Here is an 18,680-nt window from a genome sequence, read left to right as displayed (position 1 = left end):
TAATTTTAATTTATTGGATAAATATTTTTTAACAATAATGAAGTGAAAACAGAAACAAGAGCATCCATATTCTTTTCTACAGTACCTTCTTTTAGTTTTAACTTTGATTTAAAATATTTTAGACAGCCAGATATATATAATAGTAAGTGAAAACCCAAGTACTCACCTCCTAGCTCATGAAACATATTATTAGAAACACAAACATATCTGTACATATCTCGCTAACCTCATTCCCCTCCCTCCTAAATATGTGTGGATATATAACCTACATATTTTTAGTTGGGATATGTGCTAGACACAGAAAAGCACAAAACTATATGGATATACATTTTGAAGAGTTATTAAGGAAGGAGATACCCACCACCCAGTCAAGAAGGAGAACCTTGCCAGGTTTCAGGCCTTTCCTTGATAAAGAAAACCTCTGTTCTTCCACATTTCACCACTGTCCTCAATTTTTTAACAATTAATTCTTTGTTTTCTAAGTCCTGGAGAAGGGAAAGGCTACCCACTCCAGTATTCTGGCCTAGAGAATCCCGTGGACTGTATAGTCCGTCGGGTCGCAGAGTTGGACACTACTAAGCGACTTTCACTTCACTTTCTAAGTTTAATCCCCCAAGTCTCATTCCAGAAAATAAAGAATTCATTGCATCCCAAAATAATACTTTCCTTGCTAATAGTCAAGTGGACTTTAAATGAGTGGAATCATATGAATGTATCTTGTTATACCTTTCTTCTTTTACTCTATATTTGTGAAATTCATCCTTGTGTATAGCTGTGGTTTGTTTGGTTTCATTGCTGTATACTGTTCTATGAGTATACCACAACTTATTGATCCATGCCACTGTTGATGAATATGTAGCTATTTTCCAGCATCATATTATGACAAACAGTGCTGCTATGAACTGTATTTAAGAACAGGCTTTTTCTGTGTGTGTGGTAAAATATATATAGAATAAAACTTCATTTAACCAATTCAGTGGCATTAAGTTCATTTACTTTGCTGTGCAACTTCATTAGGCTTTAGAATGGCAGTGCTGTGCCTAGGCTTCTACTTTATTCCTATAATCTTATCGGTTATCTCCTTCAAAAAAAGAGAAAAATGTAACCTGCATTCTATGAAGATGAATGAAACCCCTGAAAACATCGGATGCTTTAGCACAGTAGTGTAATTCCGCATTATGTTGCAATTAGAATCTTTGGAAATTCATCCCCTCCCCTAGAATAAAGCTCTAGAAGCAAGTCTTCTGAATTATTTCTTTACTTCTGGTATAAATCCAGAACCCTCATGAAACATGTTGATGATTCTGTAGTTTCATTTGTGTTGTAGGCTGTGATTTTTCCCTTAATGACTCACCAGACCTCTCAAATACATGTTATAAAAATTAAAGAGTGGCAACTTTTCCCAAGAAAAACAGTTTAAAATTTAAATCCTATTCTTGAGTTGATATTTACTTTGCCTCAAAAAGACAAAGGTCTATAATGTCCAAATGTGGATGGTTTTTTATTAGTTACTGCCAACCGCCAGAGGAGTCTGCCCCTCACATTTTGATTGATGTCCTTTAGAGCTTTAGCTGCCTTTCACACTCTCTTTTTTTCCCAGGCAGATTTTACATTCATAAAATGAAAATGCTATCTGCTCCTATAAGGGTGTTAGTTTCTAAGTGATGTTACAAGGGTGTTATGTACTGTGTATCAAAATGGTGAACTCCTTGGAGATAGCTACATAAAGCTGTGGTATTTTCCCTTTACTAGATGATACTCCAAGTCATACAAACCCCTCCAAGGAGGTTCCTTCCTCGGCTGTGTTGAGAAGCCTTCAGGTGAATGTGGGCCCAGACGGAGAAGAGACGAGGGCTCAGACTGTACAGAAGTCTCCAGAGTTTTTGTCCACTCCAGAATCCCCTAGCTTGTTGCAAGATCTACAGCCAAGTGATAGCACTTCTTTTATTCTTCTTAACCTAACAAGAGCAGGTATTCTTTATTTTTTTCTGACCTGTATTCATGCTTAAGAGAAAAACTTGGAGGCAGGGCGGGAGGGTGGGGAGGAATAATTAGTCATACTTAAAATGGAAAGAAGCTATTATTATTATTTTGGAGAATTGGTATAGTTTGGTGATCAGTTGAACATATAGAGGAAAAAGGCAGACTCTAGGATGACTTAACATTTTCTTATTTGGGGGAGTTAAGTGGTATGTTTAGCTAGATGGTGCACACAAGAATAGGAAAGGGGGAGAACGATTTGTGCCTGTTGATGTTGAGATTTCAGAAGAACACTTAGGAGGATAGTTAGAAACAGGAATCCAGAGTTCTAGAGAGGTGTGGTGTGAAATAAGTAGTTTTTAGTGCTTACCAGCATTTGGGAGGTACATGAAACAATGAGCATGAATTCTTTGATTCAGGAGTAGTCTGGAGCATAAACAGAAATGAGGGCACATCCGGGACCCTGAAAAAAATTTTAAGGGGTGATAGAAGAATGAGAAGGAGCCAGTAGAGAGGGATCAAGAAAACTGAATGAGAATGATGTGGGGGAAGCCACATTTAGTATCTTTTCTTCTGTAAATCATACCAAATACTACAAATTGGGCCAGGGAGATGAGGACTGGAAAGTGTATGTCTGGTGAACTTAACAAGAGCAGTTGTTACTGAGGTAGGAGAGATGGAACCTAGAGTTAAAAGAGGTGGGGGAGTGGACAGCAGGTGAGAAAGTAGATACATAAGTTAGAAGTTAGAAACTTCAAGAAACATGACTTTGAAGGAATAGGTGAGAAGGTGATATTTAGAGTCGTACTTGAGATTTTCTATAAAAAAGAAAAATGTGGGAGAGGTTTGAGCTTAGACAGATTGAAAGGCTGAAAGGGAAGCTGTAAGGTGACCACTAAGGAGGAATGGGTTTGAAGGTGGAGAGGAGATAACTAAAAGATAGGATTGGATCCTAGAGGTAAGGGTTCGCCGGGTTGCTAGGAAACATAGTTTGCCTCTGAAACAGGAGGAGGTAAGATAAAGACTAGTCTCTCAGCTGGGAGTAGAGAGTTGATAACCTAATCTTGGATGAGAACAGAAGCTTGAGGTGAGACGTGAAAGTCTGGAATAGCTGATTCAGGACATGGAGAGTTTCTGAGCCAGGGTCAATCAAAGGGATTACTTGACGGTTAACTTGCATATATCCTCTTGTTTCTTCCAGGTCTGGGCTCTTCAGCCGAACACTTGGTATTTGTACAGGATGAGGCAGAGGATTCAGGGAATGATTTCCTCTCCAGTGAGAGCACAGACAGTAGCATTCCCTGGTTCCTCCGGGTTCAGGAGTTGGCCCATGACAGTTTGATTGCTGCTACTCGGGCACAGCTGGCAAAGAATGCAAAAACCAGCAGCAATGGTGAGACCCCTGTGTTATTTTCCTTTCCAGTATTCTATTCAGAGATTTTGGTAAGACAATGGCTATCTTTTGAGTTGCATATAATCCAGATTATTTTATTGGTGAGAGCAGAAGGCTAGAAAGATGTAAATTGCTTATCTTATTTTCTATAAAATAATTCAGCCATGACAGGTTCGTATGCAGAATCAACTAACAATTGTCAGCTTTAAATAATGTTACCAAAGCCTTTTTAACGGAAAAATTTTTTTCACAGATCTTGGTGTTATCTTCAGTTAATTTTGTACTGTTCTTTATACTTAGAGATTTTATACCATTATGAAATCAAATGGCTTTATCAATAGACATAAAACTATAAAACAGATAAAAATGAAATTAATATTAAATCAGTGTGGCAGATGGCACTGTTTCACTGAAACTAAATTGTTGTTCATGGCAGTTTAGCAGTTATCAGCTACTGTAGTGCTGCTTTTGGGGGCAGGCAGGGCAGGGAGGGTGGAGCCAGTTCATCAGAAGTCCTCTGAATATCCAAATAGGGTATAGTGTGGATTTTCTTGAGTTCAGCATGCCTGTACTGTTTACTCTGGGCCACTTTTTCTCTATTTAGTAATTTTCAAAGTGTGGTCGCTGGGTCATCTGCATCACCGGTGGTTTAGAAATGCACATTATCAGGTCTCATCTTATTGAATCAGAAACATTTTTAGTTTTTAGTAAGCCCTCATTATAGTTATGATACATGTTAAAGCTTCAGGACCATGGCTCTATTCAGGCCACTCCTAAACCACTGCAAAACCTTTGCCATAATATTTTTTGTATTAGATCTGCCTCTGTATTTTCTCATTAACCTGTGACAGTTAAGGTAATACAACAGATGGTTGAGGTAAGGTACGTACTGTCATTACCACAAACATACAATCACTTTCATCTAAGTTGAAATACAGAAATATTTTAATTTTGTATGTGGTGCTGTATATCAGGAGTCAGCAAAGGGCCAAATAACCACCTGTTGTATAAAGTTTTATTGGAACACAGGCATGCCCATTAGTTACAGATTGTCTATGGCTGCTACTATGGCAAGGTTGAGTAGCTGTGACAGAGACCGTATGGCCTCAAACCCCATAATATCGTCTGTCTGGCCCTTTACAGAAAAAGTTTACTGATTCCTGCTCTATACAATACTGCTTTCACTGAAAATTTTATCCCAAATCCAAAGACCTTACCCACATAACTGTAGAGTCTTTGAAGTGTATTCATGTTCTTCACTATGTACAATATAAGGTGTATTGAATTTCTTTGTCTCTCTTGCTCTTTTGTTTGGGGTAGTGTGCTAAAACAGGTCATAGGACAGTTCTGCAAACAGTGCTTTGTTTTCAAAAACAAAGTAGTTTAGAGAGTACTTCTTTGGGAAACTTTTTAATGATTTAAATACAAGGCAACTCACTCTTTTCTGAAGGATTCTTTCCCCCCTATTTTATGATTTCAAAATTGAATGCATGAAGCCCTAACTGTCACTGGTTTAAATCTCTGGATTAACATGGGTTTTTACAGACCTTTTGTTAGAAACTAATTAGCTGGAGTTCTGGAGTTACTGGAAAATTTTCTTCATGGTATATGCACTTGTGTGATGTCTGAAATTTACCCATGTTTTGATTAAGCAAACAAAAAAACTGTGGGACAGTATTTAAAAAAACAAGTTAATATTAACTAGCAAAAGTCATCTTAGGTTCTGCTCCAACCTGGGAGCAGTTAGTTCTACAGTTAGCATTTGGTGAAGTACAGCAAGGAAAATGTAAGATGGGAAGAAAACAAGATTAATAGATGGGAAAGATACTGCCTTTGATCAACTGTCAGTTTCCAGGAAGTACGATAGGTATAACATATTATCCTACTCTTGGGTTTTGACAGGGAATACAGAAATATGAATCTTATTCCTAAGGTATTTGTAATGGAAAAATAAACTCCATATTTTTATAACAGAATTAAGTGGTTGTGAATGTATTTCTCTAATGATGTCCACAATCAATGTGGACAGTGACTGCAGCCACAAAATTAAAAGATGCTTGCTCCTTGAAAGGAAAGTTATAACAAATCTAGATAGTGTATTAAAAAGCAGAGACATCGCTTTCCTGACAGAGGTCCATATAGTCAAAGCTATGGCTTTTCCAGTAGTCGTGCATGAATGTGAAAATTGAATGATATAGAAGACTGAGCACCGCAGAACGGATGCTTTTGAATTGTGATGCTGGAGAAGACTCTCGAGAGTCCCTTGGATAGCAAAGAAATCAAACCAGTCAATCCTAAAGGAAATCAACCCTAAATATTCATTGGAAGGACTGGTGCTGAAGCTGAAGCTCCAGTACTTTGCCCACCTAATGCAAAGAGCCGACTCATTGGAAAAGACCCTGATGCTGGGAAAGATTGAGGGCAAGAGGAGGGGTCGACAGAGGATGAGATGGTTGGATGGCATCATCGACTCAATGGACATGAGTTTGGGCAAACTCAGGGAGATAGTAAAGGAGAGGGAAGCCTGGCGTGCTATAGTTCATGGGGTCACAGAGAGTTGGACATGACTTAGCAACTGAACAATGACAACAAGTGGTTGTGAGTGTTTTTCTCTGTTGATGTCCAACTGTGTATTGAAGAAAATGAGAGAAAGGATGCACCACCTGCTAATCTGGAATTTATTTAAAGATTTAGTTAACTAATTTCATTTAAACTTAAGGAAGTCACTGCAGTGTATGTTCCTCTCCTCGCTTCTTTTTATTCTACTGAACAGAAAACTTGATCAGGTACCATCTCTAACTTGTAAAAATATGATTAGAAATTTTAAAATGCACTGAGTTTTTGCATTCTTAAATATTTCTTAACTGAGGAAGAGTGGTATAGGTAATGAGGAGGTGATTCTTATTCTCTAGAGTGACAGAAACAGCCAAAGTGACTTCAGGAGATAGAAATCTTAGACTGGTTGTCTACAAAAGAAATTGCTATTATAAGTCCATGATTAAGCCAGACTGACTGCTCCTTCTTAAAATACAAGTTTTGATTACCTATAGGTGATCTTCTATAGGACTCCACTTCTGGTGTTGCCATACCTGCTTCCTCACCAATATGTAATGCAAAATAGGTTGAATGCAGCTTTTTTTTTAAAAATTAAACCATTTTGGATATTTCTTACATTTGTCAAAGAGGCCTAGTCTCATGGCATTTGGTAGTTCTCTGGAGTAAGGGGATGGGGATGCAGAGCACAATCACTTTCTATTGTTAAGTGATTATACAAAGATTCCTGGGGAAGGTGAAGGTAGAAATGTGATTAATGATCACTAGCAATGGCACCCCACTCCAGTACTCTTGCCTGGAAAATCCCATGGACGGAGGAGCCTGGAAGGCTGCAGTCCATGGGGTCGCTGAGGGTGGGACACAGCTGAGCGACTTCACTTTCACTTTTCACTTTCTTGCATTGGAGAAGGAAATGGCAACCCACTTCCGTGTTCTTGCCTGGAGAATCCCAGGGACGGGGCAACCTAGTGGGCTGCTGTCTACGGGGTCGCACAGAGTCGGACACGACTGAAGTGACTTAGCAGCAGCAGCAGCAGCAGTGATTTTATTGTTTGAACCAAAGTATCTGAGGAGAATCCTTCCCAGGATTACAAATATGTGACTCTGTTACAGGAGAAAATGTCCACCTTGGTTCTGGTGATGGGCAACCCAAAGATTCTGGGCCCCTTCCTCAAATGGAGAAGAAGCTCAAGTGTACAGTTGAAGGCTGTGACCGGACATTTGTGTGGCCAGCTCACTTTAAGTACCACCTCAAAACTCATCGGTGAGCAAACCCGAAATTCCATATTTGGAATGTTCCATACCAGGAATGTTGATGTTTCTGAAGGAACTTGACAGAAATCCCCCCACTTGACACATTAAAGGAAACAGGGGCTCCAGCTCACTTGTGGTTAAGATGTCTCTTGTTCTTTAATAGAGACATTTGCATTGTCTCATTTACCTTGTTCTTGACAAATATTTAATAAGACATTTGTCACCTAAATGTCTTCGAGCAAGAGTTCTCAAAATCTCATCATAAAACATAATTTTTGGAGAACTTAATAATACATAAGCTTAAACTCTACTCTGAACCTATGAAATCAATATTTTCAAGAAGTAGGGAATCTGTAGTTTTAACAAACTTAAAGTGATTCTCCTACATCCACATTTGGGAATTACTATCCGTTTTGAGAGTCAATAGGAGCTTTGACTTGTTCTCTCTAGCAAAGAGCATTTTCAGGCTTTGTTGCTTATGTGATTTTTTTTTTTCCTGCAGAAACGACCGCTCCTTTATTTGCCCTGCAGCAGGTTGTGGGAAAAGCTTCTATGTACTACAGAGGCTGAAGGTGCACATGAGAACCCACAATGGGGAGAAGCCCTTTGTGTGCCCTGAGTCCAACTGTGGTAAGCAGTTCACTACAGCTGGAAACCTGAAGAACCACCTGCGCGTCCATACAGGTGTGTGCAACCTCAGCACTCCCGCAGGCCGTCTGCTGCTTGGCTCAGCGCTTGCTGGCTGTCCTTAGTAGGTGAAGATTGGGGTTGTTGCTAGAACTCTGAAGATGAAATTTCTTTTTTTTAGATGCCTCAGGGCACCTCTTCGTGAGAACGAACAGTTTGATTTCTGCCTCTAGTAGCCTTAAACAGAAAGGGGATATAAGGCCTTCTCTAATAACAATGATTTGATGAGATTTGGACAGAAGTGAGTCTTTCCAGATATCCTTGAACATTACATAGTTTTAATTTTGGTCATTAACATTTATTAAGTTACACAAACGACACAGATCCTATTTTAGGCACTAACTGGGGTAAGGTGAGGGGAAGTACAAAAGCTAAGGTTAATCCCTGACTTTCAGTTAACTTTTTTGTTAGAACCTCACAGCCTGAGAAACAGAATGGAGAAGAACCTTGTTTGGGGGCAAACAGCATGTTAATATCAAAGGAGCAGACTAAAGATACCCTGACTTAAACCCCTTGATCAAGCTGTGCTAACTCTCTTGCCAGAGCTTAATCTTCATCCTTGAACCTAAACTACTACCATAGGATGTGTAACTATTCTTCCCACTTTGTTGCTACTTTGTTGCTATCTTCTCTTTCTCTTCCTTGTTTATTCTTGCCTTGCTAAAATGACAGCAGGTACAAATAAGTGCCATTTAGAAAGTGAAAGCCAAGGTGAAGTCACATGTGTTCTGAGGACTTCCTCTAGATTGACATTACCACTGGGATATGTTTTAGGAAAGAATAGCTCTGTTCTCAGCTCGTTCTTGAAAGGATAAACTATTCTTGCTCCAAGAAAGCAATTTGAATAAAAGAACAAGAAAAACATATAGCTGAATAGCTAAGGAAAATAGAATTCACTATGCCTTATTAAATTCGGTAACCTCTTTATCCTTGTGCCTCTCATCTTTGTAGCATTTGATAAAACTGAACATCATTTATTCAGAGTGTGACCTGATTTTCTCTTTTCATTCTGACTCTTGCTAGCTCTCCCTTGTTTATCCAGTTGTGGACCAATTTCAGAATTTTGAGTTTCTCCCATTTTACTCGATATGGTCTCTTTGCAATCTCAGGCTTCAATTTAATAATTTCTTTTTGGATGCCTCACAGATCTGAATCTCAATAATTAGCATAGTAATAAAAATTAGCATTTATTTAGGCAATATAATATGTACCAAGCACATACACATTGTCTTATTTAATTTTCAAGGTACCTTCATGGTTTAGATATTGTGTTTATTGATGGAGAAACAGAAGGATAGAGAGTTAAGGAACTTGTCCAGTATTATGCAGCTCGGAAATGGTAGAGCTGGGATTTGAATTCTGGTATGACCCCAGAGCTCTTCCAAGTATTTTATTTTTATTTTTAAGTGCTGACAACACATTTTATCTCAGATGTCAGAATTGACCTCAACTCTTTTTTAGTAGTAACGGTAGTAATTAAAGCTGCCAGTTTTAGTGGTTTACCATGAAGACTGCTGTGTACCAGGCACTATACTTAATATATTTAACTTGTATTTTTTCATCGAATCCTCAAAGTAATCTTTTGAGGTTGTATTATGTTAATTTTATAGATTAAAAAAAAACTAATTCTCAGAGATGTTAAATATTTTCCCCACACTGATAAATGGTCGTGGCAAGACTGGGACTCAGGATTAACTGGCTCGTGCTCTTTAACCATTCTGCAGCAATGTCTCTTGAACCTCCAGTCTTCTTTATCACAGCAAAATCACCGTCCTCTCAGTTTCTGAACATGAAGGCCATCTCACCTAAGCCAGCTTGATGAAGAGATTTGTGCCACTAGATTCTGGTGAATCGTTTTTGAAATCCTTTTTTTCTAAGGTTCTTGAGTTCATCTTGTTAAACATTTAACCTTATTTATTAACTGGAATTTTCTGTTTTCCTGACATTCTGTCATACATATGAGTGTATTTTTTACTCATTTGGCAACTTTTGGAGTGCATAGCATTCTGAGGTTAGTGTGAGTATACAGATATGTTTTCCAGAAAGTTACAGACCACTGGGAAATCATAAGCCTTAAACTGTGTGGTACAGTCTGAAAGAACAGTGCAGTCTAGAGCTGTGCTCCTCCCTAAGGTGTCAAGGCCCAGCTCCTGTCTTGTCACCATGCCAGCCTTACTTGCTGAGTTTCCATGTTTCTCCTTTACTCTCTCACACTCATAACAGTTCTGATACCGAATGTGTTTTCCTAAACCAAGCAGTTCTCTGCAACACCAGCTGGGTGTCTACAACTGAGCAACTGAATTCTGACACTTAAGATAGTGTCAGATCCCACATGCTCAGCCTCACAAGACTGCCACTTACTTCAGGTGTCAGTTTCAACCTCAGTCTGACTTGGCTACAGTTGGAGGTTCCCATGACAACCTCCTCCCTCACTTTGGATTTGATTATTTGCTAGAACAGCTCACTGAAATCAGGGAAACATGTTACCAGTTTATTAAGTAATAAAGGATATGATAAAGGATACAGATGAGTAGCCAGATAAAGAAAGAGATGCATGAGGGTGAAGTCCACAAGAGTCCCAAGCATAGGAGCTTCTGTCCCTGTGGAGTTGGGGTGTGCCACTTTCTTGGCACATAGACCTGTTCACCAGCCCAGAGGCTCTCTGAACTCTGTACTTTTGGGAATTTTATGGAGGTTTCATCACGTAGGCATGATTCATCATTAACCCATTTCCAGGCTGTCTCTCCTCTCTGAAAACTGGAGGTGGAGCTGAAATTTCCAAGCTTCTAATCTAGTGACTAGCCACCACCTAGGAGCCCACCAAGAGTCATCTCATTAGAACACCTAGGAATTCCAAGGGGTTAGGAACTATGTGTCAGGAATCATGATCAAAGACCAAATATTAGAACAGCAGATTATCCTAGTGCTGTTATCACTGAAAAAATTACAAGGGGTTTAGGAGCTCTGTGTTAGGAGCTGGGATCCAAGACTAAATGTTAGAACAAAAAATTCTCCTAGCACCCCTGTGTACAAGCGTTTTAAGAGCTTTGTGTCAGGAACCAGAAGCGAAGACCAATATATACTTATTCCACACTTGTCATTTTCTGAACTTGCTCTGGGCACTCTCAGTTTCAAGGCTATGTTCATACTAGTTCTTGTGCCTGAAATTTCCTTTCATCCATGTCACTTTTTAAGAGCAACTTAAATACAGCTTTTAAAAAAAATTTAACCACAATAGGAATTTCTTCCCTTTATAAATACATGTAAGCAGTTTTTTATAAAGGAATTTATATTAAAGTTATGAATATGTTTATTTCTCACTAAGTTGTGACCCTTGGGAAATATGGACTGCATCTCTTATTTTTTCATTTTTTATTTTGAAATATTTATAGATTCATGAAGAGTCACAAAAAAAGTACAAAGAATTCTATTTGTGCTTCACCCAGCTTCTGCCCAAAGCGCCATGTAGCCATAGTGCAGTATCAGAGCCAGAAAGTCAGTAGTACTGTCAGGCTTCAGTTTTCACCATGCATCTTTCATTTTTAAAATAACAATAATGTAGAAAATGAGAATTACAGAAAAGCACAAAGAAGAAAATAAACCATAATACCACTGTTGTGATATAACTACTGTTAACACATTGTAACAGATTTTTCTGTATATCTCTGACTAGACAATCGTTTTTATAAGATGGGATTATGTAATACCTGTTTTATAAGCTTCAAAAATATGTATTCTTAATCTTAAAACTGAATCTTAAAGAATTGATGTAAGGTAAAAATTCTGAGAGCATATACACTGTTTTCTTGATTTTCTCAGAAGGGATGGGATAACATAAGAAGGTGGCTCAGTGCAGCTGGGGCTCAGCCCATGAGGAGGGAGAAGGATGTATTATGTTCAGAGGCAGCCACTCTAAAGAAAAGGGGGGTGGCGGGGTGGAGCTATGTACCAGAAGATCACTGAGAGGATACCTGCTGGATAGTCCAGTTGAAATATATAGTGTGAATTCAATAAATCAGAGTAAGTGATTGAAAACAGGAAAAGATTGGTGGGAAAAGAGTATAAAAGTCATTTCATCAAAAGACTGAGTCTTTATCTCATTTTCTGTCTCTAGGAGAGAAGCCTTTCCTTTGTGAAGCCCAAGGATGTGGCCGTTCCTTTGCTGAGTATTCTAGCCTTCGAAAACATTTGGTGGTTCACTCAGGTACCCATTCATAGATTTCAGGGAAGATGGAGAGCCAAAGGGTAAAAGGTTAGGGTAGTAGTATAAAGAAATCTAAAGAGAAACAGATGCCTTGCTTTCCTCCCTTTCTTGACAGAAATCAAGGCCCTTGATGGTTACATTCAAAGGGTCATATAATCAAGGGGAAAAGAACCTAATTATTATTTTCAGCTGAGCTATTGAACTGCTTTCTGATTTGAGAACTTTCTCTGAGGAAATCAATACATTTACTTGGCAGTACACTGGGTACTTCTTCATTACATCAGATATGGTACATGGACTTGCCAAGGCAGAAGTGAACTCGAAGTAGAGTGAGATTCTAGAATGGAATCAGGAACTTGTTCAAATGGCTAGCCATGGAAAGCAAAGGGAAGCCAGAATGAGAGGAATGGAGAGAAGGAACTAGAAGTTATTTGTCATGAAGACAACAAAGCAGTTCAGTGGGAGCAAGGGAGTTGGAGAGATATAATCAATCAGGGATGTGAATTTCAGAGCTGAGATCCTAGGGGTAGAGCAGGGTTTTAGTATGACAAATTCTAAGCAGAGGTAGCAAACTAATAGTGGGTTAGATGTGGACTTCCAGGTGTGTTTTGTTTGGCTTGTAGAGTGTTTTCATTTTATTGTTCTTTATTTTGTTATGTAAAATTTTGTCAAACTTACATAAAAGTAAAGAAAAATACTTTTTTACGTAACAATAATGCCGTTACCATAAACTATCAAAATTAACAATAACACCTTGGTTTTATCTCAGACTCAGTCCATGTTTAATTTTTTTCCAGTTGTCTCAAAGACGTCTTTTAAAGTGGATTTGTTTAAATCAGGACCCAAAAAAGGTCCAGTTGTTGCACTTGACTAGTAAGTCCTGAATATAGATCTGTCTATACTTTTTGATTTTCATGTTCTAGACTTACAGCACAACAGTCAATCAGGTCCTGTAGTTCATCTCACATTCTGGATGTGTTGGTTTACCTCATTTTGTGTCATTTAACTTGTTCCCTGTATTTCCTAAAAGGTTCAAAGGTTTTGGCAAGGATATGTGATGTGTGATTGTATGTGTTTCATTTTGCATCACCTCAGGAGACGCACAGAGCTTGGTTGTCACAATTGATCAGTTGGTTCAGGTGGTTAACACCTTAATCCCCTCATTGTAACGTTCCCTTGCAACCTTTTGGCTTATGATTTCATCTTTGAATATGCCTAAATTTGTTACTTCATTGGGGTTATAAAATGTTAATTTTTCTAATTTTGTTATTCACATTTGTTAGCTGGAATTATTCTATATAATAGATCTCTATTGACTAGGATTATTTGGTAATTTGCACATGAAAGGATAAATATGTAATTCTTTTAACTGAGTTTTCAGAATAAGAAGTTGGTGCTCTGATTACTTTTAGTAGTATTATTTTCACTGCTTTTTCTTTCTCTTTTGCTAGTATTATTTTGAATTCATGTGTTTCTGTATGTTCACTATATTTCAGTCTGTTATAGTTATTTTTAAAAATTAATTAATTTGGCTGCACCACATCTTAGCATGCAGTCTTCGATCTTCACTACAGTATGTGGGATCTCTGGCTGTTGTATGTGAACTCTTAGTTGCGGCATGTGGAATGTAATTCCCCTACCAGGGACTGAACCAGACCCCCTGCATTGGGAGCTCGAAATCTTAGCCACTGGACCACCGGGGAAGTCCCCATTATAGTTACTTTTTAACAGCTTTTGGACCTATAATGTGTATACCTTAAAATTCACCTATTGTAAATATACACATCAGTGATTTTTTAGACAGTATATAGGATTACGGTCATCCTCACAATCCAGTTATAGAACACTTGTATCACACCAGAAGTTCCTTTGTGCCCCCTTGCGGTCAGTTCCTCCTCCCACCCCACATCCAGGCAATCATTGACCAGCTTTCTGCCTCTATAGATTTTGTCTCTTCTGGAAATTTTCTGGTCATTTCACTTAGTTTTTGCTATCTACTACTAAGATGTAGGCCAAGAGTCTTTGACACTGCCCTAGGTGTGGTTGTCAGGGTAGTTAAAATGGAGACTGAGGGTTTCAGACTTGAGGACATGTGGGATGGTTTAGATCACTGTGTACAAGAACGACCAGTGTGAATGTTGAAGACTGAGAGTTGTGGCAGGAAATGAGATAAAGGTGTATTATGAATCTAGGGTTGGAATCCTTGAGGATAGTACATGTCCTTGAGGTTCATGGAAGACTATATCTGAAAGGAGTAGGAAATGTTCTGTGTCTGCCATGATCTTATACCAGAGAGGTGGTTTTGTGGAAGCAACAGTCCAGTGGGTCCCGGAGAGCCTCAGAGGCTGGGCGCAGTGAGTATGCTAAGCCCATCTGGTGGCTTCCAGCCTTCCCCCAGGGACTAACGGTTGAGAGCCTGGGGAATGCGAGAAGGAGCAGCCTCTTCATGTTTAGTTTGACAGCCTCTGGGCTTCTCCATCTAGGGCTTGAGTCCGTTCTCTTGCTGTCAGAAATGTACCCTGTCTTTTTGGTCTGTGTTTCAGGAGAGAAGCCACATCAGTGTCAAGTCTGTGGGAAGACCTTCTCTCAGAGTGGGAGCAGGAATGTGCACATGAGAAAGCATCACTTGCAGATGGGAGCAGCTGGGAGTCAAGAGCAGGAACCAGCTGGTAAGGAGAAGAAGGTAGAGGGAGGGCTATATTTTGGGGGTTCAAAGAGGCAAATAACTGGCCTGTCTAATATGGGAATTTTCTGCTTCTGTTTTGGGTAGAGAGACTGGTTTCATTTGGTAGACTAGTGGTTTCCAAATTTAGCTGTACAGTAAAATTGTTTGCAGGTTTTTAAAACATTCATTTTATATTGCTTATCTACCCCTCCCATCCAGCAACACCAAACAGCCTGATAAATGAGATTTCTTGGGAGTAAAACCCCAGAGTCTATCGTTTTAAAAGTTCCTCCAGCGAATTTGGTGGTAACTGGTGCTGATGCATGAACCAGCACTTGTGTGTCACTGTGGTGAAGATTTCTGTATGACAGTAGTTTAAGCATTTTTTACTTATCAGTCATGACTCCCTTTTTTTTACCCTAACTTAAATTTGATAATACATATTATTGTTACTCCTTTCCATGTCTTTCCTTAATCATTTTATTCTGAATACTCCTTTTTAGGGATGCACTCATCCTATTTTGTATGTTAATTATTCAGATGCTGATCACAAACAAGGGTATTTATCCATGAGGCTGATTTCTTCCCTTCTAGGTTTATTTTTGCTTCCCAAACGTAAGTGAAATAGGAGGTGACATCCGAGATACAAGTTAACTTTTAGTTCTGAAAGAAAAGGCCAGCTTCCCCTGAAGGAAAATGGGGACCAGGCACAGCCTTGAGTGCTGTATGTCTCTCACATCCTATTCTCTGTGCAGCTGAGCCACTAATGGGCAGTAGTTTGCTTGAAGAGGCTTCAGTAACCAGTAAAAACCTGGTGTCTATGAATTCTCAGCCCAGCCTTGGTGGAGAGTCCTTGAACCTACCAAATACCAATTCTATCCTAGGAGTTGATGATGGTAAGACTTTCAACTTGCCTTTATTTGGGGAAACTGGCTGCAACTAGGGACTAAGGAACGGGGTTGTCTCCAAAATGGAGGTTTTAATTAATTTCATTTCTTGTGAGTAGAAATGGCATGATTTCTATTTGTGTTGTCTCTGAAGTGGATAAGTGAATCTTAAAAATTTTTTTTCATTGAAAAGATAATGTAACAAAAGAATTAAAAGTTTTAAGAAGAAAATTATCCATAATCCTAGCATCCTAGCCCAACTATTTCTATCTTTCCTATTGCAGTTATGGAAGAACTTAACTTTTAAAACATTTAAACAGAACATAACCAGGTTTTACAGAGGAGAATTAAAGCAATTTCTCCATACCTTCAAAAGCCATATCTTCTGGAGAAAAGAAAGGGCTCTATAGGAAACAGTTGCTCCTCTCTGGTATAGAAAGTTCACCCAAGTTACACAGGCCAGGCCCTCTTCTCTGAAAAACTTAACAGGTGAGGTCAGCATGCATTTATTCAGTGCCTACTTGTGTACCTGGCACCATGGGAAAGATAAAAGTAGAAGACAGGGACCTTAAAATCTAGTTGAGAAGTCAAAACTTACATTTGGGAAACAACGCTGAGTGAGTAGAAGGTAGTGTTTTAAGCAAACATTAAGTTATGTGGTATCCTGGAAGAGCAATGTAAACTAGAAAACCCCTCTTAATTTATTTGAAAGCTAAGTGGTTTATGTGTAAGCTGTTTCCAGAAGATCTTCATGGTGATTCTGCTGATAAACATTTAATAAGTCAGATCCTGTGTTTTCCTTACTCATATCCCAGTCAGTTTTGGGTATAAAGACCATATTTGTGTAACTTACATATGGAGCGTACAAGGCCCAGAGTGTGCTTCCACAATAAGCCTCTTCTGTTTCATAAATGATACTAGTGGATAACTGAAGCATGAGGCATAGAAATGGCATGGAGCTCCTTAGCCAGCCTTAAGGAAGATCTCAGAGGAGGAAGAGACAATGAGTAGGAACCTTGGAGCCAGGTTTAAGCGCTTGACCAGCACCTGCTGTGCTGTTTCCATTACTGGTGACTGCTTTGCTGGTTTGGCTCTGGGTCCCTGATTCATATGCAGTTTAATCCAGTTAATAGTGCTGAAGCCATATTACTCAAAATTTGCGTATTGAGAAATGGTCAGCTGTTACATCAAGATTCTTTACCTTTTCTTCCCATCCCCCTTTTGTAATACTTTCCAAATTCACTGATAATGATTATCAGGCAGGAATTAATTTGGAAGAAACAGGAATGTGGGATTCAGTTTTTTAGGGAACAGCTTTGAGAGTTCTTAAGGAGAGACTTGCTGATGAAGGTAGGGAAACCTTTGGATTCACTTTGCACTGAAACCTCGTTCTGCCGTTTCAGAGGTGCTTGCTGAAGGATCCCCACGCCCCCTGTCTTCAGTGCCTGATGTGACCCATCACCTGGTGGCCATGCAGTCAGGGAGGCAGTCGTACGAGGTTTCTGTCTTAACTGCTGTAAATCCACAGGAGGTAAAGCTGTCTCTTGCCCTTTGTTTCTGTGGAGAGTAAGGTGCGGACTGATGGGGGTCTACTTCAGAGGATCTGAAAAACATTCTTGTTTCCCTTTCCTGGAGACTTCGACTAGAGTATCTTCCTTTAAGCTAACCTGAGTGTTAGGGTCTCCTGAATTGAGAAATTGGTCATTCACACCTGGGGCGCTCAACTTAGTTTCCTTCATACACATGCCCTAATATATCATTCATTTTGCCAGAGTTGTTTGTCTGGGAGATAACCAGGCTGAACCAACTGAGCATATGGGAATGTGTCCACTTGTTTGTTGAGTAAGAACTATTATCTAAATCAAAGAGGGCTTTTAGGTTGATTCTAAGCACCCCTTACTCTGTTGGTTTGGTTCTGATCCAGAAAACAGAATGAAAACCAGTCAGGCTTCTAGAATCTTCTGATTGTCCTTTTACTGGCTTTGTGTTGTGGAGGTAGATGACTTCATCATGAGCTTATTTTATATGCACATGCTTTTCCCAAAGCCTGTATATCCTGGCTTTGGCATTAGAGTATCTTTTACTTTTCATTATAACCTTTAGACCACAGTCCACCTTTACAGCGTTCAAATGACCCTGCCTCTATTTGAGTAGTCGTAATTTTTCTGTAATATTTCTGAGGATACCCAAGTTCACAAGGCTCTAAGCATGCTGTTTTTGCCAGAACCCTTCCTTGTATTTATCATTGTGACCTATTGTTTCATTGTTGCTTATGTTATATTGAAAGCTTTTGTTATTTGTTATCATTGGTTCTTTCCTAAGTCTCCTTCTCCTGGTGACTGCTTTGAAACATGTCTCAAGTGGAGCCTTGCTTTATTTTTTCCTTGCTTCATATATCTGTCTAAAATTTTTTATTATGGAAGTTTTCAAAGAGTATATATACCGAGGAAGAGATTAGTATAATGAACCCAGGTAGGTATCAACCCATCTTCAACAATTAACTGTCTACTGTTCTTGTCACTCCCCTCCTACTGTTTGCTGTTGATGTTTTTATTTATACTGGAGTATTTTAAATCAGATCACAGACATTTCATCTGTAAATATTTCAGTATATACCTCTAACAGATAAAGTTTTTCATAATTATATCTGTATCATACCCAATAAAATTAACAACAATTTATTGGTATCTTCTGATATTTAGCCTTTTAAATTTTTTCTCAGAAATATCTTTTTATGGTTGGTTGGTTTGAATTAGGATTCAAACAAAGCCTATATATTGCATTTGGTTAATGATTATTTTTTTATTTCTAATAGTCCAGCCCTCTTTTTTTTTCAGTATAGCTATCTATTTAAGGAATTGGATTATTTGTCCTGTATAATTTCCCACATTTTTATTTTAGCTGATTGACTCCCTTTGTTGCTTGATACACTTCTCTATCCACAGATATCCTGGAAACTGGTAGTTACATTTAGGGGCTTGATTAGGTTTCTGTTTGTTTTTCCCTTGGCAAGAATATTTTGTTGGTGGTTCTCTTACTTCCTACTAGGTTTCATCA

At 38.8% G+C, this 18,680-nt stretch overlaps 1 protein-coding gene across 6 annotated transcripts in view; it reads left to right on the top strand.

Moving 5' to 3' along the window:
- The window catches only part of ZNF410 (zinc finger protein 410), a 44,658-nt gene that overhangs the window by 21,531 nt on the left and 4,447 nt on the right, over positions 1–18,680 (top strand). For 2 of the 6 annotated variants that reach the window (XM_040227529.1, XM_040227530.1), the window contains exons 4-11: positions 1,753–1,971; positions 3,182–3,373; positions 7,040–7,190; positions 7,683–7,864; positions 11,982–12,071; positions 14,615–14,740; positions 15,492–15,632; positions 17,027–17,154. In XM_040227529.1, the coding sequence (XP_040083463.1) occupies positions 1,753–1,971; positions 3,182–3,373; positions 7,040–7,190; positions 7,683–7,864; positions 11,982–12,071; positions 14,615–14,740; positions 15,492–15,632; positions 17,027–17,154 (1,229 nt within the window). Of the gene's footprint in view, positions 1–1,752; positions 1,972–3,181; positions 3,374–7,039; positions 7,191–7,682; positions 7,865–11,981; positions 12,072–14,614; positions 14,741–15,491; positions 15,633–15,907; positions 17,155–18,680 lie in introns of all 6 variants that reach the window. The other 4 variants (XM_040227531.1, XM_040227532.1, XR_005718817.1 and 1 more) reach the window with 3 other exon arrangements.

Source organism: Oryx dammah, unplaced genomic scaffold (assembly GCF_014754425.2).
Source record: "Oryx dammah isolate SB20612 unplaced genomic scaffold, SCBI_Odam_1.1 HiC_scaffold_26, whole genome shotgun sequence".
Lineage (NCBI taxonomy): Eukaryota > Metazoa > Chordata > Mammalia > Artiodactyla > Bovidae > Oryx > Oryx dammah.
The sequence above is the reverse complement of the archived record's forward strand: the minus strand, read 5'-3'. Positions and strand labels throughout refer to the sequence as shown.